The sequence below is a fragment of the Loxodonta africana genome, chromosome 1, assembly GCF_030014295.1.
Source record: "Loxodonta africana isolate mLoxAfr1 chromosome 1, mLoxAfr1.hap2, whole genome shotgun sequence".
NCBI lineage: Eukaryota > Metazoa > Chordata > Mammalia > Proboscidea > Elephantidae > Loxodonta > Loxodonta africana.
Window position 1 is genome coordinate 3,240,603 of NC_087342.1, and position 27,308 is coordinate 3,267,910.

At 44.1% G+C, this 27,308-nt stretch overlaps 1 protein-coding gene across 1 annotated transcript; it reads left to right on the top strand.

Annotated features, from left to right (window-relative positions):
- Positions 1-705: 705 nt before the first annotated feature.
- On the top strand, positions 706-25,898 carry TIGIT (T cell immunoreceptor with Ig and ITIM domains). The gene is made up of 4 exons (XM_023551769.2): positions 706-938; positions 2,771-3,100; positions 14,580-14,686; positions 22,179-25,898. The coding sequence occupies exons 1-4, from the start codon at positions 875-877 to the stop codon at positions 22,413-22,415; spliced, it is 738 nt and encodes a 245-aa protein (XP_023407537.1). The 5' UTR covers positions 706-874; the 3' UTR covers positions 22,416-25,898.
- The last annotated feature ends 1,410 nt before the right edge of the window (positions 25,899-27,308 follow it).

Consider the following 27,308-nt stretch of genomic DNA (forward strand, 5'->3'; position numbering starts at 1 on the left):
GGGGACGGGCAAACTATCAAAGGAAAGAAGAGAGGGAAGGAAAGAAGGAGGAAGGAAGCAAGGCAAGGACAACTGGAGGAAGGATGCGTCCACAGTAGGACCTTGTGGTGAGGTGGGAGCTCCAGACAAATGTCAACCAATCATTTCTTCAGGTCAGGCCACTGGGGCTAGTCCTTCTCTTTTTTTCTCCCAGCTCTCCTGGGAGTCACTGTACACAAGAAAAACTCATCCTTCTTGTCTCCTCTGATTCAACTGGGTTAGAGAGCTAAAACCAGAATTCTACGAAGTCTCAGTCCAGATAAACAAGACAGAAGAAATATGATTTGAGGAAAGGACTTCATTCAAGGAATCATTGCTCTGTTTGTCCAAGATCTTTGTCCCACCCATATCTTGTTCCAAAAGTAAATGGCTCTTGCTTACTGGCTTATTAGTTCAGTTTCTGGCCCTTAAGTGCCCAAACCTAAATCTCCCTGCCATTGCAGGCCCTCCAGCAGGCTGAGCTGGCAAAGCCCAGTGAGCAGTTCCCCATCAGTAACATTGCAGATGCCTTTGAGTTCGGATGATTAAAAAAAAAAAAAAAGATGCATTAAGACAAAATTTTAAAAAAGTGCATTGACTAATAGCAATCTAAATACCAATGTATTTCTAACCACATTTTTTTTTGTTTGTTTATTTAACATGCTTCCTGTGGCTCCCAGTTGGTGTACAGCTGGTGTAATTGTTAAAAACTTTGTCTTTGACATTGTTTTTGCTGAACTTGGTTTTTCCGAGACCCTCTTTCCTCATAGGCTCGGTTTCACCCTCCCATCTGCAGTCGGCCAGTTTCAGTGGCAGAAGAGGCCACATCTGCTTCCTGTAGGCCCTGGGCAGAAGCATGTGGTGGTATCTTCTCCTCATTTGGGCCCAGGGCCTGAGGCAGACTCTTCTTTCCACCTCAGGTAAGGCCTAAAAATTTTGCCTGGAACTGGGGAAGGAGAGCTGGGAGCAGGGAAGAGGAGAGCAAGGCTGAATACAGCATGGAGAGCAGAGGGCTCAGGCAGGGAAGGCCGAGAGAGAAGACCACATCAGTATGAGGGAAGAAAACACTCTGTTTTCAGAGTCCTGTATGCTGTCTCGTGAGAAAAGGCAGTTTCTGAGAATGAGGCTTACTCCTTTTCTGGGAGGCAGGTGATGGACTTTGAGAACCCTCGGAGTTGGGGGACTGACTGGCTGACCCAGAAAGAAGCCGGGGAAGAGAAAGGGACTAAGGAGAAATGGGCGGTTTTTGCTTACAGACGTTTGCTTCTGTTCACCTCCTTTCTTCCTCCTCTTAGTCTGTCCTTGGGGCTAGAAAACAGGAACCTTCCAGGAAAACACTGCAAGTAGTTCTCTGGGGATAAAAAAAAAAAGTATCTTCTTTACAGGTTCCAGACATTCTACCATTAGAGATGGAACTCATGTTAAATTCATCTCCTTCTATGCTAAAAATTGTAAACAAATGTCCCTGAGGGAGGACACAAATATTTAAAAACTGTAGTATAAATAAATACATTTTTATGTTGCTTTCTGAGGCATCTGAGGGCAGAGAGGTGCTTAAAGGGTACTGGGGGTGATAAACACTGAAGAGGGTGGTTTTGCCTGGGAGAAACAGTTTTTCCTCCAGCCTCTTTTTCCCTTGGATTTCTTGGCTTTTCTGAACCCTTTTTTTAAACACCCTCAATGACAATCAGCCAAATGTTGTTAGATGCCCTTGAGTTGATTTTGACTCACAGCAACCCAACATGACAGTGCAGAACTGCCCCATAGGGTTTTCTAGATTATAATCTTAACGGGAGCAGATCACCAGCTCTTTCTCCTGTGGAACCTCTGGGTGGGCTCAAGCCAAACACTTAACTGTCTCGCCACCCAAAAACCAAACCCGTTGCTATCAAGTTGATTCCAACTCATAGCGGCCCTATAGGACAGAGTGGAGATGCCCCCATTAGGGTTTCCAAGGCTGTAATCTTTATGAGAATAGATTTCCACATCTTTCTCCCTTGGAGCAGCTGGTGAGTTCAAAACACCAACCTTTTGGTTAGCAGCTGAGTGCTTAACCATTGTACCATCCAAATAGATATTAATCAACTGAGTAGATATTATTTCAAAGGATGTTACTACTCCCAGAGTAGAACTAGACTGCTGGAAGATGCCAAAACAAAAATACCCCAAATCCAAAAACATCAAAAAAAAAAAAAAAGAACCCAAGCCAGAAGAGGTGATGTTGGCTGACAAGGGCTTCTATTGTAAGTAGGGAGACAAAATAAGCATATGAAGATAACCAAGCATCTAGTCACTGCATCCTGTTATGGCAGAATACCCTGAGAGGACTTATGACTAAGTTGTGTAGTTATAAGCAGGCATGGAATAAAGGGATCATTCTACAGTACAGACAGTGGATGTGAAAGCGAAAGGAAGCTCACTCTGGTTTGGGGTCACCAAGGACGAAGGGCAGGAGGAGAAAGGCAGAAGCAAGCTATGGAAGCAAAGGAGATGGGAAGGAAGAAGATTGTCTGGACTGGAGTAGCGGCGTTGGGAGGGGAGGAAGACTGGAAAGAGGATGCAGGGTGGGGCTGGAAACTTTGAGGCCAGCACAGAGAGGAGTGTCTATATGGAGGAGTAACAGGATGGGCTGGAGAAACTCTCCTTCCAAAATCCAACTCTGGCCTCAAAGCTACTTGGAATTTCCACAAGAAAGTTCAAGGCCAGCTGTTGACCTGGTATTGACTCATGTGTGATTTTCCTCCTTCCCTAGGAGCTGTGGCAGGGAGAATAGTAACAGCGGGCAACATTTCTGCAGAGGAAGGCAGCTCTGTCACTTTACAATGTCACCTCTCTTCCACTGTGGCGACGGTGACCCAGGTCAACTGGGAGCGGCCGCGCCAAACTCTGGCCATTCATCATGCTGAACTGGGGTGGCACATCTACCCAGCCTTCCAGGGACGAGTGGTGCCGGGGCCCGGCCTGGGCCTCACACTCCAGCTGCTGACGACCAATGACACGGGGGAGTACTTGTGCATCTATCATACCTTCCCTGACGGCATTTACCAAGAGAAACTCTTTCTGGAAGTCCTGGGAAGCTCAGGTATTTCCTCTCAGAGTAGAAAATGCCATCCTGAAGCACTGTGGAGAGCAAGGCTTCTCCACCCTGGATTGCATGTAATGTATGAGCTTTTAAATAATACTTCTGCCTGGTCCCCACCCAGACCAATTAAATCACAGTCTCTAGAGGTAGAGCCTGGATGTTGTATGTTTTAAAAGCATTCCAGGTGATTCTACTGTGCAGCCAGGATTGAGAACCAACGTCCTTGGATACCACCCCGTGTCTGTCGGTTGGACTCTGGGGGCTTGGGATGTGTGGCTGTGATGCTGGAAGCTATGCCACTGCTATTTCAAATACCAGCAGGGTCACCCATGGTAGACAGGCTTCATCAGAGCTTCCAGACTAAGACAGACTAGTAAGAAATACCTGGCAATCTACTTCTGAAAAAACTGGCCAGTGAAAACCTTGGATAAGAAGTGCATTTACTAGGAAGACCAGTTAATGAGGTCATTTGGGAAGGGTCTTCATTTTTTTGTTTTAGCATCAATCATGTGAATTCGCCCATAAGTGTATAAAGATTAGCAGTTGTGGTTGAGTCATTTCTGCCTCATGTAGAGCTCATGTGTCAGAGTACAGTTGTGCTCCAGAGCAGAGACCCAACTTGGGGGGAGGGGCAGGAAGGGCTTGTGCCCTGGGCTCCGCTTGAGACGGGGCTCCTGTTAACACTTTCTATCTGCTGTCACAATTTCCATCGCCAGCTGTGAGGGATCGTTCAGCAAATTAACACTAATTGCCCTAGGCCCCTGCTCCATAGGGTTTTCAATAGCTGACTTTTCCAAAGTTGATTGCCAGGTCTTTCTTCTTTGAAATGCCTCTGGGTAGACTTAAACCTCCAACCTTTTGTTTAGGCACTGAGCACTTTAATCAATTTGACCATTTAACCCACTGCCTTTGAGTCGAGTCTGACTCATAGACACCCTATAGGACAGAGCAGAACTGCCCCATAGAGTTTCCAGGGAGTGCCTGGTGGATTTGAACTGCTGACCTTTTGGGTAGCAGCCATGGCACTTAACCGCTACGCCACCAGCATTTCCAATTTAACAGATTAGATTAGAGCTAGTTAAAGACAAAACACAGTGTGGGCTAAGTGTAAATGTACGATAATTACATTAGTAGGGTATTTAATAAATTAGCTACCTGAACACGAAAATCACTTTTGTGGAAGGTGGGAAAGGATTGTTATCATACCTTATAGCAGAGTGCTTAACAGTTCAGACTAATAGCAGACTGTTGTTATTAGGTGTTGTCGAGTCGATTGCAACTCATAGCAACACTTTAGGACACAGTAGAACTGCCATATAGGGTTTCCTAGGCTGGACTGTATGAAGAAGAATGGGGCATCAAGATTGGAGGAAGGCTCATTAACAACCTGCGTTATGCAGATGACACAATTGTTACCTGTTACCACAAATTGCGGATTTGTGCCGCCTGCCGCAAAGCCGATACTGAGACAGGAGGAGGTAAGCGGTAAGAGGGCTTTATTTATTCAAGAGACCAAAACTAAAAACTAGACCCCTTGGCGTGAGTCGATTTCAACTCATAGCGACCCTATAGGACAAAGTAGAACTGCCCCATACGGTTTCCAAGGAGTGCCTGTGGATTTGAACTGCTGACCTTTTGGCTATTCAAGAGACAGAGAGGGTTAAATTGCTCTCAAATTCTGTCTAAACCTGGAGGACTAATTGGAGAGTTTTTATAGGGGGAAGGTCAGGGTTTAGAGGTTTTCAGGAATGTTGGTTTTTCTTTGAGGTAGACGTGATGATAAAGCGATCTATTATTGAAGTCCTGCAAGTCTCTTCATGCCATCTTGGAGTCCCGCAAGGCTCTTCATGCCATCCTGGTTTCTGTCACAAGATGGATCTAAGCTTTGTTCAGCTACTTCGGTTTTGTGTATTTTTTCCTTGGGAGAGGAACATAGTTTAATTGGCAACTTAAAACTGATTACCTTATTTTTCTTTAAAGGAATAATCGTGGGACAGATTCCAGAGCAAATAATTACGTTTCAAAGACTAGCTTATACAGTTATATTAAAACATTAGAAAATATATTCTCTCTACTTCAATACTAAAACACTAAAGAAAATATGTTCTCTCTACTTCACAACCTTGCTTGCTGAAAGTGAAGAGGACTTGAAGCACTTACTGATGAAGATCAAAGACCACAGCCTTCAGTGTGGGTTGCACCTCAACATAAAGAGAACAAAAATCAGCACAAGTGGACCAATAAGCAACATCATGATAAATGGAGAAAAGATCGAAGTTGTCAAGGATTTCATTTTACTTGGATCCACAATCAACACCCATAGAAGCAGCTGCTAAGAAATCAAGAGGCGCACTGGTTGGGCAAATCTGCCGTGAAAGACCTGGTTAAAATGTTGAAAAGCAAAGATGTCACCTTGAGACTAAAGTGCGCCTGACCCAAGCCATGGTATTTTCAATCACATTGTATGCATGCAAAAGCTGGACGACGAATAAGGAAGACTGAAGAAGAATTGTTACCTTTGAACTGTGGTGTTGGCGAAGAACATTAAATATACCGTGGACTGCCAAAAGAATGAACAAATCTATCTTGGAAGAAGTACAACCAGAATGCTCCTTAGAAGCAAGGATGGCGAGACTGCTTCTTACATACTTTGGACATGTTGTCAGGAAGGATCAGTCCCTGGAGAAGAACATCAGGCTTGGTAGAGCACAGGGTCAGCGGAAAAGAGGAAGACCCTCAACGAGATGGACTGACACAGTGGCTGCAACACTGGGCTTACGCATAACAATGATTGTGAGCAGGGCGAAAGACCGGGCAGTGTTTCCTTCTGCGGTACCCAGGGCTGCTGTGAGTCAGAATGGACTCTGTGGTACCTAGCAACAACAGCAACAGGTTGTAATCTCTACCAGGACAGATTGCCAGGTCTTTTCTCCCGTGAAGCGGTTACAGGGCTTGAATTGTCAACTTTTCAGTTAGCAGCCAAGAGCTTAACCATTTCACCACCAGGGCTGGGTCCAAATCTTGGCTCTGCTGTTGACCTCAGGCAAGATTGTTTAACTTCTCTGCACATCAGTTTTCTCCTCTGTGAAATGAGGACAGTTGTAAGATCTTATGAGATGCAAACGTAGGATTAAATTACTTAATATAAGGAAATACACTTAGAACACTGCCTGGAACATGGCGAGCACTATATGGCTCCCATCTGACCTTGGCTAGAGGGGGAAGCTGAGGCTTGGAGGTGTTCCGAGGGATGAGCTGATTTTAACACAGCTGCTCTGGTTCTACCACACCACATCCTCGAAGCTTCTATTTACTGCCACCAATTGTTTTGGGGATTAAGTTTTAGGAGTTGGCAAAACATGTGGAAACCAAGAAGATGCTCCTTGGGCTTCCTTGAAGCAATCAGGGCTGGTTACTAGGCATGTGTTAAGTCCTGACTTTGCCATTTGCAGCTGTGAAGAACACAGGCATCAGGATTGGAAGAAGACCCATTAACAACCTGCATTATGTAGATGACACAACCTTGCTTGTTGAAAGTGAAGAGGACTTGAAGCACTTACTTATGAAGACCAAAGACCACAGCCTTCAGTATGGATTACACCTCAACATAAAGAAAACAAAAATCCTCACAACTGGTCCAATGAGCAACATCATGATAAATGGAGAAAAGATTGAAATTGTCAAGGATTTCATTTTACTTGGATCCACAATCAACAACCATGGATGCAATAGTCAAGAAATCAAATGGCTTATTGTATCGGGCAATGCTGCAAAAGACTTCTTTCAAGTGTTAAAAAGCAAAGATGTCAGCTTGAGGACCAAACCATGGTGTTTTCAATTGCCTGATATGCATGTGAAAACTGGACAATAAATAAGGAAGACTGAAGAATTGATGCCTTTGAATTATGGTGTTGGTAAAGAAATTGAACGTGGACTGCCAGAAGAACAAACAAATCTATCTTGCAAGAAGTACAGCCAGAATGCTCCTTACAAGCAAGGATGGCAAGACTTTGTCCCACATAATTTGGACATGTTATCAAGAGGGACCAGTCCCTGGAGAAGGACATCATGCTTGGTAAAGTAGGGGGTCAGCTAAAAAGAGGAAGACTCTCAGAGAGATGGATTGACACAGTGGCTCAACAACAGGCTCAAGCTTAGCAATGATTTTGAGGATGGTGCAGGACTGAGCAGCGTTATGTTCTGTTGTACATAGCGTCATTATGAGTCATAACGGACTGGACGGCACCTAACAACAACAGCTGTGTGAACCTGAGGAAGTTGCTCACCCACTGTGATCCTCAGTGACTTACCTCCAAGGTTGTGAGATTAAATGAGATAAGTATGTAAAATGATTTTCTCATGGTTTAGGAGGCTTGTTGGTGCCGTCAAGTTGGTTCCAATTCATAGCAACACTATGTACAACAGAACTTCATTTTCTCACTGTTTAGGATGCTAGAAGTTGGAATTCAGGGCACTGGCTGAGTTCAGGGAAGATTTGCTCCCTCCACATCCCTCTACTGCCAGTGGTGGGGGAAGATTTTCATCTCAACTTCTTTAGCCCTTGTAATCCCCAGTTTCTTGACACTCTTCACTTCATGTGCCATCTATCTCTCCCTGTTTGTGCTTGCTTGCCTCTGTGTCTGTGCTGCTGTTTATGTCACTCAGAAGGGGTTAAATTTAGAACACACCCTACACTGATATGGCCTCATTAACATAACAAAGAAAACTATTCCAAAACAGGGTTATATTCACAGGTATAGGGGATACAGTTCCAACACATATTTCACGGGGACACAATTCAATCCATTTCACACCTTTGCATCTCATCTGCCCAGTTTTAACAGGAACTGGACAAGTACACCCTGGTGGCGCAGCAGTTAAGAGCTCAGGAGCTAACTGAAAAGTCAGCAGTTCGAATCCACCAGCCACTCCTCGGAAACCCTATGAGGCAGTTCTACTCTGTCCTACAGGGTCACTATGAGTTAGTATTGACTTGATTAGAACGGGTTTGGTTTTCTTTTTGGACAAGTACAGCAGTCAGAATCCCAGAAAGGCATGGTGGCGAGGGGCTCAGTCCCTGGATGAAAATCTAGGTTATGTCAACAACTAAGCCCAGCAGTTCGTCCCACTAATATTCTGGGTTCCCTCAGAAAAAGAGGCTGATCAGAATCCTTGAAGAGCTATTCTCAGAACTTGTACAAACTTATACAGAGAATTGGATCTGAGCAGGACAGAAGTAGTTATTGGCCCCGCAGCTGGGAGTGTTGCCAGCAAACAGCACTTAGCTGTCAGCCTTAGCTGAGGCATGCCACTCCCCCAGGAGCATGCTCCCTTTCCAGGGTAGCCTGCATCCAGGGACTGGGCTACATCTCAGAAGGACGGCACTGACCTCAGAACTCTGACACCTTCACTGAGGCCACTGTGACCACCCAATTTCTTTGCCTTCCCAATCCTCCTTTCTTTGCTCCTTCCACTGGGATCCTAAGAGAATTCTCTAATAAACTTCCTGCATGGTAATCTTTGGTTTCAAAGTTGCTTTCTGGAGAACCTTAGGCATGACAATTAATAAGCACTCAGTAAATGGCAGTTGCTATTACCATCAAGGAAGCCTTCATGGTTGAAATCAGACTTGTACTACATCTTGAGGGCTGGGGAGGGTTTAGTTGGGTGGAGGGCACTGAGAAGGTGGGGAGGATGTTAGGGTTGACAATGGCCCTGAAGGGTCAGAATGTTAATCCTCTGGCTTCCTTGAACGTGTGTTGAGTCCTGACTCTTACCACTTGCCAGCTGTGTGAACCTGTGGCCCTCAGTGACAACTTCCACAACGGTTGTGACATTAAATGAAGTAATGGAAGGAAAAGGCTTAGCACTGGGCCTAGCCTGTGGAAAAGGTCAACAATGTTAGGGATTCCTATTTTATAATTGGCTGTGCTAGCCTAGAGCCCTGTACCTGGGTACCCTCAGCTGCCATTGTCAGCAGTGGTAGGCAGAATTCTATGGCACTCTCATGATTCTCACCCCCTGGTATACACATATATTCTCCTAGTAATTCAATCAATCACAAACTAGGTGCTTCCCTGAAGGGATCTTGCACATGCAATTAAGGTCCCAAATCAGATGACCTTAGGTTAGGGAGATTATCCTCGGTGAACTGACCTGACTGGGTAAGCCCTTAAAAAGAACTGGGCTCTTGGTGGTGAAAGAGATTGAATTGAGAGGGATTCAAAAAGAGGGAGAGTCAGATAGGGCCATGGTAGCTCCATAGACACACCCAAACTCCCTGTGGGACCGAATTGCTGGGCTGAGGGCTGTGGGGACCATGGTCTTAGGGAACATCTAGCTCAACTGGCATAACATAGTTTATAAAGAAAATGTTCTACATTCTACTTTGATGAGTTGCATCAGGGGTCTTAAAAGCCTGTGAGTGGCCATCTAGGACACTCCACTGGTCTCACACCTCAGAGAGTAAGGAAGAGTGAAGAAAACTAGAGACACAGGGGAAAGGTTAGTCCAAAGGACTAGTGGACCACATCTACCACAGCCTCCACCAGACTGAGTCCAGTACAATGGGATGGTGCCTGGCTACCACCACTGACGGCTCTGACAGGCATCACAATAGAGGGTCCCAGACAGAACTGCAGAAAAATGTAGAACAAAATTCTTACTCGAAAAGAAGGATCAGACTTGCTGGCCTGGCAGAGACTGGAGAAATCCTGAGAGTATGGACCCCGGACACCCTTTCAGCTCAGTAATGAGGTCACTCCTGAGGTTCACCCTTCAGCCAAAGATTGAACAGGCCCATGGAACAAAACAAGACTAAAGGGGTGTACCAGCCCTGGGACGGGGACTGGAAAGTAGGAGAGAACAGAAAAGCTGGTAATAGGCAACCCAGGGTTGATTTTATATATATATATATATATAGAAGAATAATACATTAACCAAATTTACTTAGTGGGAAACTCATCACTTCCAGCCCCTCAGGCCTCCTTGGGTGCATCAAGTGTCATCTTCCAGGACCCAGGAGAGCCTGTTGCTTGTGGAGTTTGTGATCCTAGAGTCCTACCCTAAAGGAATGGACTTAAGATTCTGAATTAGGATATCAACCTATGCCTGCTATAAAAAACAAGTTGCGGTTGAGTCAATTCTGACTCAAGACGACTCCATGTGTGTCAGAATAGAACTGGGCTCCGTAGAGTACTCAATGGCTGATTTTTTTAAAAGTGGATCTCCAGGCCTTTCTTCTGAGGAGCCCCTGGTTGAACTCCAACTGCCAACCTTTCAGTTAGCAGTCGAGAGTGTTAACCATTTGTACCATCCAGGGATGCCATGCCTGCTATAGTCTCCATTGATTTTTTCTTGTTCTATACTTCATATAAGAGGAGAAATAGGATCCCCTCTACCTCCCTAACCCCCAGATTAAATGATACAAAAGCCAATGCCTATAAAAACACAAATAAGTACCATCTAGTTTCCTCTGATAACCAAGAAGAGAAGTGGTATAAGCTCATGGTGAAAGGTTGTAAACATGGAATCTTGAGAGTTAAGACGGACACTCCCAGGAGAACCTCTTGAAAACAAACTTGTCAGTTTTATGCCAATAGGATATGAACAAGAGTAAGTCTGAGAAGAAGCACTTTCTCCCTCACCTGGATTCTGAATGTCTTTAAGGTCAATGTTTGGTGAGACATTTCCTAGAAAAAGAAGGTCAATTATTGGTACTTCTGAGGCTTGGACCCTGGTGATGAAGTGGTTAAAGAGTTTGGCTGTTAACCAAAAGGTGGCAGTTCGAATCCGCCAGCTAGTTCTTGGTAGTCCTATGGGGCAGTTCTACTCTGTCGTATAGGGTCGCTATGAGTCGGAATCGACTCAACAGCAATGGGTTTGGTTTTCTGAGGCTTGGGCAGCTTCTGGGAATTCTGGATGGGAGCGTCTTGCCTCCCAGGAAAATCCCATGGTATCAGGTGGCTCTGGGTTTATTACTAAGGGCTTGGATTATAAACCCCGGTAGATATATTCTAGACCCAACACCTTATCTTTTGAGTAGGCTGGAGTTTGTGCTTTTAGACACCTTGTGATTACCTTAACTCCTAGCCGGAGAGGAAGGAGGTGGTTTTCTCTGTCATTTTTTGTTTAGCAGTTTTGTTGTTGTTGCTGTTCAGAAACCAGAGTAAAGCTGCACATTGCTGTAAAACCAAACCCGGCTGGTTGTGGCTTGATTGGTCTTCCTGTTGATGAAGTTTTCCCCGGTGTCTCGGCCTTTCATTTTTTTCCCTCCTGGGATGTGGGCAAACGCAGGTGGAAGGGTTCTGAGGTTCTCTTGGGGTCAGGCTGGCCTGGGAGGCTTGGACAGTTAGGGCTTTCTAGCCTCTTTTGTCTCCTCCCCTCAGTGCTGCCTCCTCTGTTTCTGAGCCCCTTGGGTACCCTTCTATTATCCTATCCAGACCACAACCCTGCCTGATGCAACCTGAGTAGGGCACAGGCTGCCGGGTCCTTGTGGGTTGGGTCATGGGTTTGTGGTTTTCTCTGGACCCCGGACCTCCTTGCCTCTCATCTAAGCAGGAAGCCTTCTAGGCAGTTGCCCAGGGACTGTTAGCCAGGGATGCTTCAGAGGGGCAAAGCATGTGGCCTCAGCAGAGGGTCTGCTGCATTCTTCTGAACTGCATAACAGAGGTAAACTTCTGACTGTAGCGGGGCTTGGAAGTGGGGGTGGAGGAGAAGAGGAAGGGAATGAGTACACTTTATATACATTGGTTCACTTAATTCCCATGAAAAGCCCAGGATGTATTTGTTGTTAGCTGCCACTGAGTTGTCTCTGACACTTGGTGACCTTATATATAACAGGCTGAAACATTGCCTGGTCCTATGCTATCTTCATATCATTGGTATGTAGTGGTTATTATCCTTTTCTCTGGGTAGAGCAACTGAGGCTCACAAAGGCCCCTTAAGCCGTTTGTGGTGGGGCCTGGATTTGAAACTCAATCTTTCTGATGTCAGTAGCCTGAGTCTTGGAGAACGTGCTTCCCTCATTGGGAAATGCAGGTTGGCTGTGTGAAAGTCCCTGTGCTGGGGGCCAACGACTCATCAAGTTCTCCATCCTCCCACCCCCCAGCCTTCCCCATCCCTCTACCCACCTACTCCTGGCAGAGCACTGGCTAGGAGATGTGGACCTGCTGCATGACCTTGGAGTACTTACCTGCTCTCTTGGGCCACTGTTTTCTCAATGCTTTAACAACTAGGACATTAGATTAGATTCTTCTAAGATCCCTTTCAAATTTCGTGTTCAGGGATTGAGTACAGGGTCTTCAAAATGTAACCTCCCTGAGAATCAGGAATTCAGTGATAAGTGAGAAGTTCTACTCTGTCCTATAGGGTTGCTATGAGTCAGAATTGACTTGATGGCACACAATCACCACAAGCTTTGAAGAGAAGCTGAATCAACAGCTATTGGTACTACCAAGGTCTTTAGTACTAAAATATGTGAGAAAAAGCCAAAAACTCTTGGAAGGGGTCCCTGGGTGTGTAAATGATTAATGCACTTGGCTGCTAACTTGGAAAGGTTGGATGTTTGAGTCCACCCAGAGTGCCTCACAAGAATGTCCTGGAGATCTCCTTCTGAAAAATCAGCCATTGAAAACCCTATGGAGCACAGTTCTACTCTGACACACATGGGTTCGCCATGAGTCAGAATTGACTTGTTGGCAACTGGTTTTTCAGTCTTGGAAAGAGGGCCCAGAGCAGCATTGGCCTACCTTGGGTTGGGGGGGGGGAGTGTCTGACAGGTGTAGGCAATAGGGTGAACCATTATCCATAAAGAGATAAAGAATTTAAAGCACTAATAAAACTAAAATTTCCTCCTTTTCGTTATTACTCTGTGCCAGCGTTTCTAACTAATGCCACTGTTAAAATATTCCTCCCTGAAAAAAAACATTTTGTTGATCTAAATTTTAAATAGTTGCTGTGGTTACTGTTGAGTTCTAGGAATAAGCTTTTTTTTTTTTTTTTCAACTTCTCCTTTAATAATCATTGTATTTTTACGTGGCAGTTAATTCTGCAAACTTCCAGTTATATGGTCTATTTCTCACACACATGAACTCAGCTACATGCATTCATTTTCAAAGTCAGTTCGAAATGGTCAGAATTTTCAAGTACATTTGAGGTGAAGTTTGTATCTCCAACCCCTGTGGGTACTACATATTCCTGCCTCTAAACAGTAGATGCTAAATAAATAACGGTGCCACGGAGATTGTAAAGATGAAGAAATAGAGCTTGAATTACTTTAATTCTGTCATTCTGTGTGACCTCTTGGAGTTTCTATTTGTGTAAAAGTGAAGCAGAGTGCAAACAGCAAAATGTAATATTTTTGTTTGTTGGTAAGCTCAAATTTTTACATATGAAATATTTCACTGAATTTTCTTTAATATCATTATAATTAAAGTTTAGCCTTCTTTTACAATTGTTAACTGTTTTAAAACTAAAGGATGAATCAAGATAATAACTATACATTTTGGAGATGTTTCAGTTTTATTAAAATTCACTTATTGATTATTAAACAATTACCTACCTAAAATATTATACCAGACTCTAATGAAAGGGTCAGTGTTCAAGCTGATGGGTAGATAGAAAAATTATTGAAAAAATATGATTTTTTGCTTTCGTTTTTAATTAAACAGTCTTTCCTGACGTGATTCTATATGTATTTAGTTATTCCCTCATGACTGGAGTTCAGTGAAGCTTTTTTGGCAGGAGTATCACCTAGGCAATGTTGTGTCCTATGTATCACACAGGTAATGTTTTATTCCTATGGAATTTAATAAAAGAAAAATTTCTTTCTGTGTTTTTTTCTGGACGATATTATTTGTTTTACTTTTAAATTATTACTGAAAATGATTTCATCATATAAAGGAAAAGGGTGTTGGAAATGACCTTCTCTGGGTGTCAAATATACTGCATACGCCACTAGCTACGAGACCAGTGCAGGATTGCATTTACCAGTGTGTGAAGGCACGACCAGGGGGTGAGTGCACGGACCGGGGGGTGAGTGCACAGACCAGGGTGTGAGTGTGTGGACCAGGTGGACCAGGGCATGAGTGCACAGACCAGGTGGACCAGGGCGTGAGTGCATGGACCAGGGTGTGAGTGCATGGACCAGGGCGTGAGTGCATGGACCAGGGTGTGAGTGCATGGACCAGGGTGTGAGTGCATGGACTAGTGTGTGAGTGCACAGACCAGGGTGTGAGTGCATGGACCAGGGTGTGAGTGTGTGGACCAGGGCATGAGTGCACAGACCAGGGCGTGAGTGCATGTTGGCCCAGGCTGATGCTTTACTGTCCAAGGAACTGGCCTTAAAGTCTTCTGTCCTGTGCTTAGAGACAGGCCTGGTCACTTCCTACTTCTGTGCCATGGAGTTGGGGCCTCCTTGAGGAATGGCTTTCCTTTGCTCTGGCCTCTGCCACTCACCCCTATATCCTCCTCCCTCTAGTGGCTGAGCACAGCACTGGCTTCCGGATCCCCTGGCTTGGAGCCTTGGCCGCAGTGCCGGTGGTCATCTGCACAGCAGTCATCAGGGTGGTCGCATTGGCTAGAAAGGTAATGGCTCTGGCTGCACATCTCAGTCATGGGCAACCCCAACCCTGCCACCCTGGCCCTTTCAGGTCCTTTTTCTGTCCAGAGAGTGTTCTTGCCACTCCTACTGAGATAATCCAGAGACACCAAGACAATCCTACCTTTGTCAATCCAGAGACCCAGGTGGGATCCCACCATTGCTCTTTTTGTGCCTTTCTCATAGTACTTGGTCTGCTTTTTGTGAAGTTGTTTACGTTCTTCCCAGTGTTGCTCTTCATTTGGGAGTTCTGGAAGGTTTGATCAGTGTCCTATCCATCTCCTATTGGCCTACAGTTCCTAATTCCTGCCTGACCCATAGCCATGGTCCTGAGAGTCTGATTGATCTACTATGAGTTTGATGCATCTCGGACACCTTCTGTGTGCCAGGGCTTTCTGTACGTTCACTCATTTCATTTTCACAACTCTTTGGCAGTGCTGGTTACACGGCTAGAAGCCTGTGGGATGAAACATGAACACTCCAAACATTTAGGGGTCAAAGCGTATATGGCAAGATCAGTAGGTTGTAAAGTCTCTGTTACTGTAACTTAAAGGGTCAGGTGGCTTAAAGTTTTGGATGGGGAATGGGATGATTTAGGTTCTCACTTGAAAATGGATAATGATAATGGTTTTAAAACATGCAAATATATTAATGTCACTGATTGTATACTTAAAAATAGTTAAAGTAGTAAATGTTTTGTTATACATATTTTACCATAATAATAATAAAAATTATTTAGTTTCTAGTTCTAGCACCAAGGGTATAATTTTAGAGAAGTTACACAATGATTTCAGGTCTCTGTTTCTTCATCCATAAAATGGGGATTAGAATTCAGCTTGCTCTGCGTCATGGAGCTGCGATGAACAGGTGGCATATTGGATGTGACAGCTTTGTAGACAATGAAGAAGCGTATCCATGAACTTGTTATGTCAGAAGCTAGTACCTTCTGACTAGAATGATTGAAAGAATTTTCACTCCTTGCTTTGTTGTCCTCTCGGACCCTCTAACCCAGCCCAGGTCACCCTGATTCAGGTCACCTCACAAACATTTTGGGGTAGGCAAACTCTTACCACTGTTATCCACCTTCACCCTGCACCCTCTCCCTCCTTCCTGACTCCTTTGCCTCCAGCTCTGCTTAAGCTCAATTAACAATTCAATTCCCGATATTACTATTTCTTTTTTACCTGATTTTAAAGTCTGATTTTTTAAAAGTTTCGTTTTGTGGCTCTTGTTGAGAATATACATGGTGAACCATACACCAATTCAACCATTTCTACATGTACAATTCAGTGACACTGATTACATTCTTTGAGTTGTATAACCATTCTCACCCTCCGTTTCTGAATTGTTCCTCCCCCATGAACATAAACTCACAGCCTCTCAAGGTTCCTATCTAATCTTTCTAGTTGCTGTTTTCACTTTGATCCCCTATAGATAATTTTTCACTTTTAAAAAATTAAAAAAATATATTGTGCTTTAGGTGAAAGTTTACAGCACAAATCAGTTTCTCATTAAAAAATATACACAAATTTACTTGTGACATTGGTTGCAATCCCTGCAACATGTCAGCACTCTCCCCCTTTCCACCCCAGCTTCCCTGTGTCCATTCGTCCCATTTTCCTGTCCCTTCCTGCCTTCTTGTCTTAACTTTTGGGCAGGTATTGCTCATTTGATCTCTTATACTTGATTGAACTAAGAAGCATGTTCTGAGATCAGGCGGTGTGAGGCCTCCCACTTTGTTCTTCTTCAATAAAGCTTTACTTATCTGGGGCCTCTTCCATTTCCACATAAGTTGGTGATTAGTTGATACTACTATTTCTGGGCTAGCATCTACTTGGAGCTGTTATTACTTATACATGTGGTTTTACGGCTACCATCTTATTTTCTTCCTGTTTGCTTTGCCTATTTGTCCCTTCTTCTATTCCATCTTGCCTTCTTTTGAATTAAGTAATTTTTATTAGTCTATTAGTTTATTCTCTTATACATTCTTTTGCTAGTCTTTAAGTGGTTGCACTAGAGATTACATAATATATCCCTGACTTATTAAAGTCTAATATAAATTAGTACTTTTATAATATTCTGGATAATGCAAGCACCTTAGAACACATTAATTCTTTTTATGCTTCTCTCCTAATTATTGCTATTATTGCCATGAATTTTAGTTATATATATGTAGGTATGTGTGTGTGTGTGTGCATTTCTTTCTTTTTTAACTAGTGGATAATTGCCTGGTCCACCAGCTCTCCTTAGAAAATCTGTGTTGTTCCATGATTCAGAGCCCTGCTTCTTGGCTTATGAGGCAAATGTTGAGATTTTTGACTTACATTGTTCATAGAGATGTGACCACTTATTCATCATCATTCAACAGACAAGGCTGAACAGGTTCTGGGGACCCTGCAGTGGCTGTATTTTCAAGGAAGCCAGTAGGAATCCAGAATAATTTCCTCTAGGTCTTGGGTATCACAGCAGTCAAGATTGGGAAATGAAACTCCTAGGGGAAGGTGAGGGAAGGAGGAGACATTGACCACAGAAAAGAAGTGAAGGGAACAGTGGTTGACCTCTGAGCTGGGAAGGGAAGTGCTCTGGGAGTTGGTAGGCAGATGTCCTCTGCTGTCACCAGTCTTCTGCACTCTGGATGGGAAGAATGGAAGGCTCTTTAGAAGCAGCAAAGCAGATCTTCCTGTTAAGGACTTCGTACTAATTAATTTTCATGCCAGTCACCTGAATTAGAAACTTTGGTTATCTTTATGTAAGGACTAGGAAAAGAGGAAAGGGGAAAAGGAAGAGTACAGTAGTTGTCAAGTCCTGTCAGTTCCCCCTCCCCGCCACCACAGTATTTGATCCCCCAGCCCCCTCTTTGACATTTTCATTTCTTCCTAGTTCAGGCCCTCTTTGTACTTTGGCTATAATCTCCTGTGTGTTGTTCTTGATTTTTCTCTCTCCTCACTCAAATGCAGCTTATACTTGTATTAGTCAAGGTCTTAGCAGGGAACAGAAAGTACCCACCACCTGGGTAGCTGAAGGACAATTTAATAATGAGATTTGTGAACTTATGGGAAGGGTATAAGGGAACCATAAAGGAGAGTGTAGCAGTGTGTTGTTATCACCTCGAGGCCTTTAGGGGAGAGGGAAGAGGGGAGAGGATAATTATTGGAACCCAGAAAGAGAGAGTTGTGTCAAGAAGGCCATCTTGAAGAGTGCTGTGACCTTTGGCTGATGGTCACAGCCACTCCGAGAGCACCCTGTGGAGAAGGCACTAGGGAAAAGAAACACCTTCATCGCCCTTATCTCACTCTCCTTCCCTCCATTATCCTTCTGTTGGTCTACATTGATTGAACCCCAACTGAGGCCAGAGGGTAAGGAAGCCTATTGATAGTCCATATAGGTCATATAGGACAAAAAATATGATGGAGAAGCTTGGTGAAGATAAGGGGCAAATGGAAGGTATCCAGCACTAGTACAGTTCATAGACCCGGGCAAGAGGGACCTCTGCCCCAAATCCCTCCTCTGGCCATGCCCCTCCACATGGTGTGAGGAGTCTATCAAGAGCTTAAGCTAGCCTGCCTCCCAGACCATGCTCCAGGAACCTAAGACCAAAGAATTCCCAAGAAAACAGCCTAAGACCACTTTTAAGGCTAGTGTGAGGTTCTTTCTCTGGGCCTATCCTCTCAGGGTAGACCAAGGTATCAGTGTGCCTTCCTGGGCAGGGGATGGACTAGGGATGAGTGCCTTTGCTGGGGAAGTGGAGCTTGGATATGCAGGCTGAGGTATCCATACCTATAAAGGTAAAACTCCTCAAGGGACAGGATTGAGCGAGGGGTGGGATGCAAAGAAGGCTGGCTCTCCCCATGCCAACATATTCAGGAACAAAACCTGAAGAATTCTACCTAGTATCCCTCACAGGCTATACTCACAGCATCTGGGAAATGGGAGCATGTTCAGGTAGAGGGGAGCTGAGCAGGGCACCAATATCATTCACTACAGACCCCAAGAGCCAACTGATTGCTTTCTTTAGGGGCATGGGCTTTGGTATTAGAAAGACCTAGGTTTGAGTCCTGGCTCTACCACTTGGGTAGCTGTGTTACCTAACTTTGCTGAACCTCAGTTTTCTCAACTGAAAGATAAAGATAATTATGGTGCTGCCATAATTAAGTAGTGGTAAAACTTAAGTCAAATTCTTCACATAAGGCACTGGGTATTTTTCCTGGCATGTATTAATAACTATTATTTATTTAAAAAAACTAAAAAGTTTTTTTTTATTTTTTATTTTATTTATTAAGCTCTTATAATTATTTATGAATTTTATTTAGCACAACACTTAATAATACCTGGTGCCTGATAAATAAATGAATGAATGAATGAATATCATTTGTTAAGCAGCTGTTGGCAAGAGTGTCCCCTGGGGACCTGTCCACAAAGAAAAAGATAGATGGGTATGTTCAGCTTCTGGACAATGACTCTGCCAACCCTACCGTCCAGTCTCCTCACGTTCCCCAAGAGTCAGAGTTTATTCTGGCAGAATCCAGCTGTGGTTTCTGTAGCTCCCTTTGGTCCTGATGGACAACATCAGTGCATTAGACCCAGACTTATTTTTTACACTGAGTGCAATTATGGAGGCCCCCACATGGGATGGAATGAAGATGGGACAGCTGACAGACCCATCTCAGGCACATCTGCATTTCCCCAAAGACTTTTGGATGCCAAAATAGTCTTATTCAAGGACAAGGGTGGCCTGTCTAAGAATGGAAACTAGAACACACCAGCACGAAAGGTCACAATTAGTTCTCTAAGAAAGAATTAGGTGTTCATATTTTAAAACAGATTCAATTCCATCACAGGATGCAGTCTTTTTTTTTGTTTTTCTTAAGCACAGCATCAGCATACCCTATAATAGCTATCCTTTTTCTTTATAATTAAGGTTCAGCCACTTCTACTGAAAAGGAATAAATAAAACAACAAATAGGGGAGGGGTGATGTTTGGGAGAAAGGGACCAACTGACTCTGGTGTGTGCTTCTGAGACTAAAGATGGCCTTTCTCTAGACCCAGCATCTCAAGGCCTGTGGTGTGGCTCCATCCCTATCTTCTTGTATTTGTTCACTGTGTACATCCAGACAGCCCCATCCACCCTTACTCTCTGCCTCCCTGCATGTGCGTACGCTGTTGTGCTCAGCACCAGCTGATAATGGTGCCAGTATTTCCTATCTTGGGGGCAGTGGGTGGGGAGTGGGGGCAGAGTGATATTTGCTTTGTGTATGTTGCTGTTATTTTCCCCGCCTGTGGCTTTTTGTGATTTTGTCACTCAGACCTATGTTGGAGGTGAGTAAGCTACTTTAGAGCAGTCTTCATTCAGGCTGAGAGGGTGCCAGCTTTGCACTGCGGTGTCATTAAGTATGTCTTCTAACCATTCTGCTTGTCTCTGCTGTTCTTTGATTTCCTGGCCTCAGCACAGCCCTCAAATACAATGTTCTCCTATGGATATGACTACATATCCTGATTTTCCCAAACAGACTTCAACATTTCTGTCCCTGGAAGAGCAATTATAGTTGTCTGACCATGAGTCTCTACTTCGATTTGAAAAATCAGGTTATCTTAGGAAAGGGGCTATAGGGGAGAGAGAGAGGAAGAGAGAGCGAACGAGAAAGAGCGCAGAAAAGCATTTCAGTCCTTAAACAAGTCCTCAAACCCACATTTACAGTCTGTTGTGGACTCTGAGGTCACACAGAGGAATACAGTACCCTTCCTAGAGAGTTCGCAGTTTAGGGCCAGGAGACACAGATGGGTCAACGATAAGTGCTAGAGAACACCCAGAACCATGTTATGGCACACAGGATGAATGTAACTTCCTGAGGAGGTCAGAGGAGGCTTCCTGGACACAGTGCTGTGGAGCTCAGTCTGGAACAATTTTTAGGGCAACTACAGGGAATGGACAACAAATACAGCATACACAAAATAGAAAGGCAGGAAACTGTGTGGCGTTCAAGAAACTGCAAGAGGAGAGGCAGCTAGGCTGAGGAGAAAGAACATGGCTTTGAGTCAGACAAACCTGAGTCAAAATTGGATTTGTCCTTGGGCAAGTGACTTTACTTGTCTCTGTCTCTTAGCTCATTCCAAAGTAGAGACTGTGACAGGGCTGAGGCTAGAATTAAAGAAGCTAGCCCAGTGAGTGCACATGGCAGATTCTCAGTGAATGATAGCTCCCTCGTGTCCAGGCCTTATCCCAGAGGGTGGAGTGTGTTGTCTGGGGAAGCATGGTGGGAGATTAAGCTGGAAAGGTGAACATGATCAAGTCACAAAAGTTGTCTTTTGAGGCATCACAGTCTCCTTTGGGGAATGTAGTGAAATTGTGAACTTTCTTCCCAGAAGAATATACCTTTACACAAAATTTTCTTATGTGATTTAAGGGGGTTTTGAAATCCCTTAAAGCCCACATGTGGATCCCTTTCTATAGAGCCACTGAAAAGTTTTAGGCAGAAGAATGTCATAAATCAGGTTTCAGTTTTTTAAGGTTGCTTTATTGGTGGCCATGCAAAAGTTGCGTTAGAGGTGGGAGAGAGTCTAGGGACAGCCAGGTATGAAAGTACAGATGAGAGATAAGGCATGGTGTAGGAATAGAAGGAAGGAATCAATTTCAGAGCTATTTAAGAGTAGAATTGGATAGGATACTATGGCTGAATGGAGATTAATATTAGCCTCCAAGTTTCTGGCTAGTGGGTGGAATAAACCAGGAGGGAGAATGCAGGGACAGGAGCAGTTTGTGGAGCAGGGAATGTGATGCTTCCCATGGAGACAAATCGAGTCTGGGCTTGCGGTGGGTCATCAGGTAGTGATGTCCAACTTGCAGCTGGACATCTGGGTCTGGAGCCAGGAGAGAAACCTGGACCTGTTTGGACAGAGAGTTTAGGAGTCTTCAAAGGACAGATGGCAGTTGTGGCTGCATATATGGATGAAGTGACTCAGAGAGGGAGTGTGTGTTGAGCGTGAGAACACAGAGGGCAGAACTCTGGGGAACCCCTTCCTTTGGAGAGCTGGTGTGTAAGGAGGAAGAGCAGACCTGGGATGAAGATGAAGGTGAGTGGTCAGAGGAGGAGAAGAGAATCAGGAGAGAGCTATGTGTGAGAGCCAGGGAAGGAGACAATTAAAAAAAAAAAAAAAAAAGACACCAACAGTGTCCAATGCAGTGAAGAGTAAAAGAGAATTGGGCCCAAACACTGCCTCACAAGGTTTAGGACGTAGGAGAAATGAGGCATGGGAACAGCGCATCCGTATCAGCAAGTGTGGTATCAGTGGAGTGCTTAGTACTGAAATCCAGTTGTAACAAAGCTGAGAAATTAGGGGTGGAGGAATGGGTGTTGGTAAGAACACAAATTCCCCCGTATGTGTGTGTCAGAAAGGAAGAACTGTGTATCATGGTACTCTGTTAGGGAGTAACTTTTGAATACCATCCCCACATACTCACTTTGTAGTTTGTTTATTTTTAGAAGAGATCTCTTCGAGTCCTTTCTGCAGAAAGTGGCCTGAGGAGAATGCCATTTGAACAGGAGGATGGGAGCCCGGGCATTGCCTTATCCGCTGGAAGCTGTGTCCAGGCAGAAGCTGCACCTGCCAACCACAGCAGAGGACAGAGGGAAGACGACTGTGCTGAGCCGCATGACTACTTCAACGTCCTGAGTTACCGCAGCCTGGAGAGTTTCAACTTCATGGCAGAGACTAGTTAGCTCCCAGAGGCATCTTCTGGAAGACACGTTCCGTTTTCTTTGCTATGCTGGGCTGATGTTTGAGCCTCTGTACACTCCGACACTGCTGTGTGTGCGTGTGTGTGTTGAGGGCTGAATAGGTTTCTCTGATGTGTGTGTGTGTGTGTATTCAGTGGTGTGAATTAATGTCATTCTCTTCTCCATCTTCATATCCTCCACCCTCCCCTTCATTCCATTATGGCAGACCCTGGGTGAATAGCATGACTCTTGATCCTGAATGCAAAGTTAAAGAAAAAACAAAACAAACTTGATCTCTCTTTGAATCTGGCAGTTTAAGAAGATCCTGCAGTTCTGAGAAATGCATTCGCCTTAATAGAATGTGCAGGGTTTGGGGTTTTGTGGTAGAAGATGATGATGATGATGATGATGATGATGATGGTGTGACTACAGAGTCACTCTTGTCTCATTTCTTACTGTCACGTTCATTAATATTCATTTCTTCAAGGCATTTTATGAATAAGGCATGGTACCCGGTTTTGTGGAGGGATTCAAGGATGGCCAATCTATGGTCTCTGCCCTTTAAGAATGTATAACTAAGTGAGGAGATAACATTTACATTAAGAAGGAAGTGAGATAAGGATATATGCCAGAGACCTTTGGAAGTAGATGTCAGTTTGGAGTGAGGTGGTCAGGATAGGCTTATCTGTGGTGAGGTGACCTGGGAGGACAAGGTGGGACTTAGTTAAGGGGAGGACAATGGGAACAGTGAGACTGTTCTGGTCAGAGCAGGGGCTTTGTCCAGGGACCGTGTATGAGCTAAAGTTGGTGGAAGCTGAAGGTCCCACACCAAGGGAAGACTCTGGCACCAAGGGAGCCAATGGGTCTTCAGATTTTATGCTGAAGGCAGGTAATTTCAAGTCTTCTTTTGTTGTTCTCAGAGTCCATTTGCGATGGCATGGTATTGAGGATTCTAGGCTTTTCCAGCTGTGTGCCCTGGAGAAGCCCACAGAAAATGGCATATGTCCATTTGAGGAAGCTTCACCTTGTCACTGGGCCATAATCCACCTTTTCTGGATGAATCTTTGAAAAAAGAATCTGTTTTTCCATCAAAAAGAAAATCTGGGTTTGTTAAGTAGGTATTCTTCCTAGAAAAAAAAGGGTGCTAGAGGGTTTACATAATAAACACCCTCTTTTTTTAACTAGCTTCTTTGAACCCGCTTATTTACCCCCCGACCTCTTCATGCTGGAATGAGGGCAACATCTGGGCTGCTTATTTCTGTTTAGCTGGCATTCAGGCTCTATCTCACAGGACTTTTGCCCCTCCATCACCTTTCTTAGAGGAGAGAGCAGGGAGACTGGATTTACAGGTGACTGTTTTTTCTTTTATGAGTGCAGAAACTGGGAGAGAATGTGAAGATAAAATAAGGCATTGCCCTGCTCCCTAAGAATTAGGCCAGGGTGAACGAGAAGGTAATTCTACTCCAACTCCTCCTTGGATTTTAATTTTTTTCACTTTCCTATGAAACAGGTATATAGTTAGGACTCATGTGCTGAAACCTGACCAGAGCTCCAAGTTTTGAGCTCCAAGTTTTCTTTAAGATAGATACATATAAAATGCTATTATTTGCCATGAATGTTCACAGCATTTTTTCTTGCAAAACTAGTGCAAGTCGGTTTGGAGTAGAACAGAATTCATGAATTAGAAATGACTAAAATGTGACGATAAAAAGAAAGTGGTGTTTTGATTTGGAGGAGATATATGTTGGGCTGAAGCTGGACTAAGAATTGGATGCCATTTAACGTAATGATGGTAATTGGGAAACATTTACAAATAGTTTCTGATGCATAGTGACCCCGTGTGTGTCAGGGTAGAACTGTGTGCACTCTGTAGGGTTTTCAACGGCTGAATTTTCACAAGTGGATTGCAAGGCCCTTCTTCTGAGGCACCCTTTGGGAGACTCGAACCTCCAGCCTTTCGGTTAGCAGCTGACCGCATTAACTGCTTGCACCGCCCAGGGACTCCATAACTACCATTACGGTGGTGATAAGATGGCCTTTAACTGTTGGAAATTGGTCACTAAAATGAAATTTCATTCAACAGAAAAGAAAATTTAAAGTGGAATTCACGGAACTCGATTCTCCTCTGAGAGCCAGAGAAGACAACCCCCGAAAAACCAGATTCCTAAAGACATGTGCTGTCCAATATGGTAGCCACTCTCCGTAGGTGTCTTTCGAGCCCTTGAAATGTGGTTGGTTATTGAAATGTGCTGGACTGTAAGTGTAAGCTACATACCAGTTTTGAAGACTTAATGTGAAAAATAAGAATGTACACTATCTCACTAGTAATTCGCTAAAATAGTATTTTGGAATACTGAGTTAAATAAAATCTATTAAAATTAATTTCACTCTTTTAATTTTCTTAGTGTGATTATTCAAAAATCTAAAACTGCATATGTGGCTGGTGTTATATTTCTATTGGCTTGTGCAGCTCTGGATTCTAAAGTCAAGACTGAGCTGGTACCTGGGGAGGAGAGAAGGCAAGTCCATCTCTATCTATTGGTCTTTGTCTCTTTATTTCTCATTCAAAGTAAGGTCTGAATAGGTTTTTCTCTTTTATTATGGCCTTTGTGAAATGTATAGGGAAAGATCACAGAGGAGATTGAAGTGGGAGCTGCTAATTGCAGACAGGAATAGAACCTGTCTAAGCTCCCTTGGGTCCCCTTTTGGGTTCCTGGGCAGAAGGAAAATAAATGAATTAATGAATGAGAGTTTGAGGAGGAATGAATTTACTGATCTCTCGCCTCTTATTTTTATTTATTTATTTTTTTCGCCTCTTATTACTCCACGTGAAGCTGCTCATTCTGAGCCTGGGTTTATAGAACATGATCTATAGTACAAAGAAGTATACTGCATGTCATGGATTGAATTATGTCCCCCCAAAATGTGTGTATCAGTTGGGCTGGGCCCTGATGCCTGGTATGGTGTGATTTTCCTCTATGTTGTAAATCCTGCCTCAGTGATGTTAATGAGGGAGGATGGGTGGCAGTTGTGTTAGTGAGGCAGGACTCAACCTACAGGGTTAGATTGTGTCTTGAGGCAATCTCTTGAGATATAAAAGATAGAAACAAACGAGCAGAGAGACAGGGGGACCTCATGCCACCAAGAAGGAAGCACCAGGGGCAGAGCATGTCTTTTAGACCCAGGGTTCCTGTGCAGGAAAGCTCCTAGTCCAGGGGAAGATTGACCAGAAAGGCCTTCCTCCCAAGTTAAAAGAGAGAGAAAGCCTTCCCCTGGAGCTGACACCCTGAATTTGGACTTTTAGCCTACTTTACCGTGAGAAAATAAACTTCTCTTTGTTAAAACCTTCCACTTGTGGCATTTCTGTTATAGCAGCATCAGATGACTAAGACACTGAACAAATGGGAGCCATTTTGCCGCAGATGGTCTTCGTGAGTGGACGAGACCTTCCCATGTGACTTTATTTCATGTCTTTCCCTTTCTCCACCCTGTGAGCCCAGAAATGAATCATCACAGGCTCAGGTTCATACAGATGCCCTCAGGGCAGAGCTGCACAGGAATGACACTGTTCTGCTGTGTGCACCATGCCCCATCGAGGGGAGGAATCAGCAGCATGGTTTGGCTGCCAGCTGTGGAGTGTGGGTTTTGCTCAGTTTTCTGGCTCTTCCCAGTCCTGCTTCATGGCTCTAACTACTAATCCCCCAATCCCACTCCAAAGCGTATCTGGGAGGGTTCAGGAGGCCCAGGGGAGGCTTATGTGTGGCAAAAGCCTGAGCTTTCTGGAAGTCAGAGCCATATACTTTGATATTTGAGAGGATTTATTCACACAGGGTAGTCTAGTACACTGCTGTCCAACAGAACCTTCTGCGATCATGGAAATGGTCTATATCTGTGCTGTCCACCATGGTATTCATTAGCGACATGTGACTACGGAGTGCTTGAAATGTGGCTAATATGACTAAAAAAACAGAACTTAAAATTTTTATTCAATCTTAAGTTTAAATGCAAATAGTGACGTGGGACTGGTGGCTAATATGCTGGACATTGCATTTCTGGTAACTGCCTTGCATATGGAGAGAACAGAGGGAGGTGTGTTGATCGGACACTGGGGTGGTTCTACAGACATTACGCATTTGAAAGCCCTACCACCAAGAAGAAACATGATGGTTCTTTTTTGTTTCTGGCGTCCTTCCTCTGCAAAAGGTCAAAAGCAAGCATCCATCTATTTATTTCAGACTCCTCATAAGGTATCCAAGGCAACTAAGTCACTTTGTTCATGTAAACATGTCCAGGGCTGTCGAGGAGGTTGTAACTCATAGGTTATGCCAGAATAGACTTGCATCATAAGACTTACCATGGACTGCAGTCATTCTGACTTCATGTATGTCGTGAAGAGCACCTCTCTGGGGGCTTAAACCCTAATATATTTCACAGAGATCAAAAAAGAAGTAGCCATGGTGTGCAGAGGTCTGGGAATTGGGATACTTGGTCCAAGTGCTGAGTTCTCCTAATTAGTTTAAAGACATTGGATAAGTCACTTAACCTCTCCAAACTGGTTTTCCTTATTCGTAAAATGCTGATGATAATTTCTATTTTGTAAGGTTCTTGGGAGGATAAAGCAAGATAATGTAGTTGACAGTCTCGTAAGCTATAAAGTGCTGAATTAATAGTATTATTATTATTATCATTATTGTATAACCCCCCCCCCCCACTCCGCCCACCATGAGCCTGAGCATGCCGGCCGGCACTGCTTACGATGTCTCAGAAGTCCCCAAGGGGGCATCAGACCTTGTTGGAAGTAACCCAAGTATCTGTGCAACTTTCCAATTTTCTCAAAAACTGGGATTTAAGGAATGCTAGCAGGTTTAAGGAAACCCTGGTGGCATAGTTGTTAAG

What these genes read in the sequence shown, in the direction of transcription:
- TIGIT (XM_023551769.2), top strand. Translation starts at nt 875, where the DNA reads ATGTGGTGGTATCTTCTCCTCATTTGGGCCCAGGGCCTGAGGCAGACT. An exon ending in GGAAGTCCTGGGAAGCTCAG is followed by an intron (nt 3,101 to 14,579) that starts GTATTTCCTCTC and finishes TCCTCCCTCTAG; the next exon opens with TGGCTGAGCACAGCACTGGC. An exon ending in TGGTCGCATTGGCTAGAAAG is followed by an intron (nt 14,687 to 22,178) that starts GTAATGGCTCTG and finishes GTTTATTTTTAG; the next exon opens with AAGAGATCTCTTCGAGTCCT.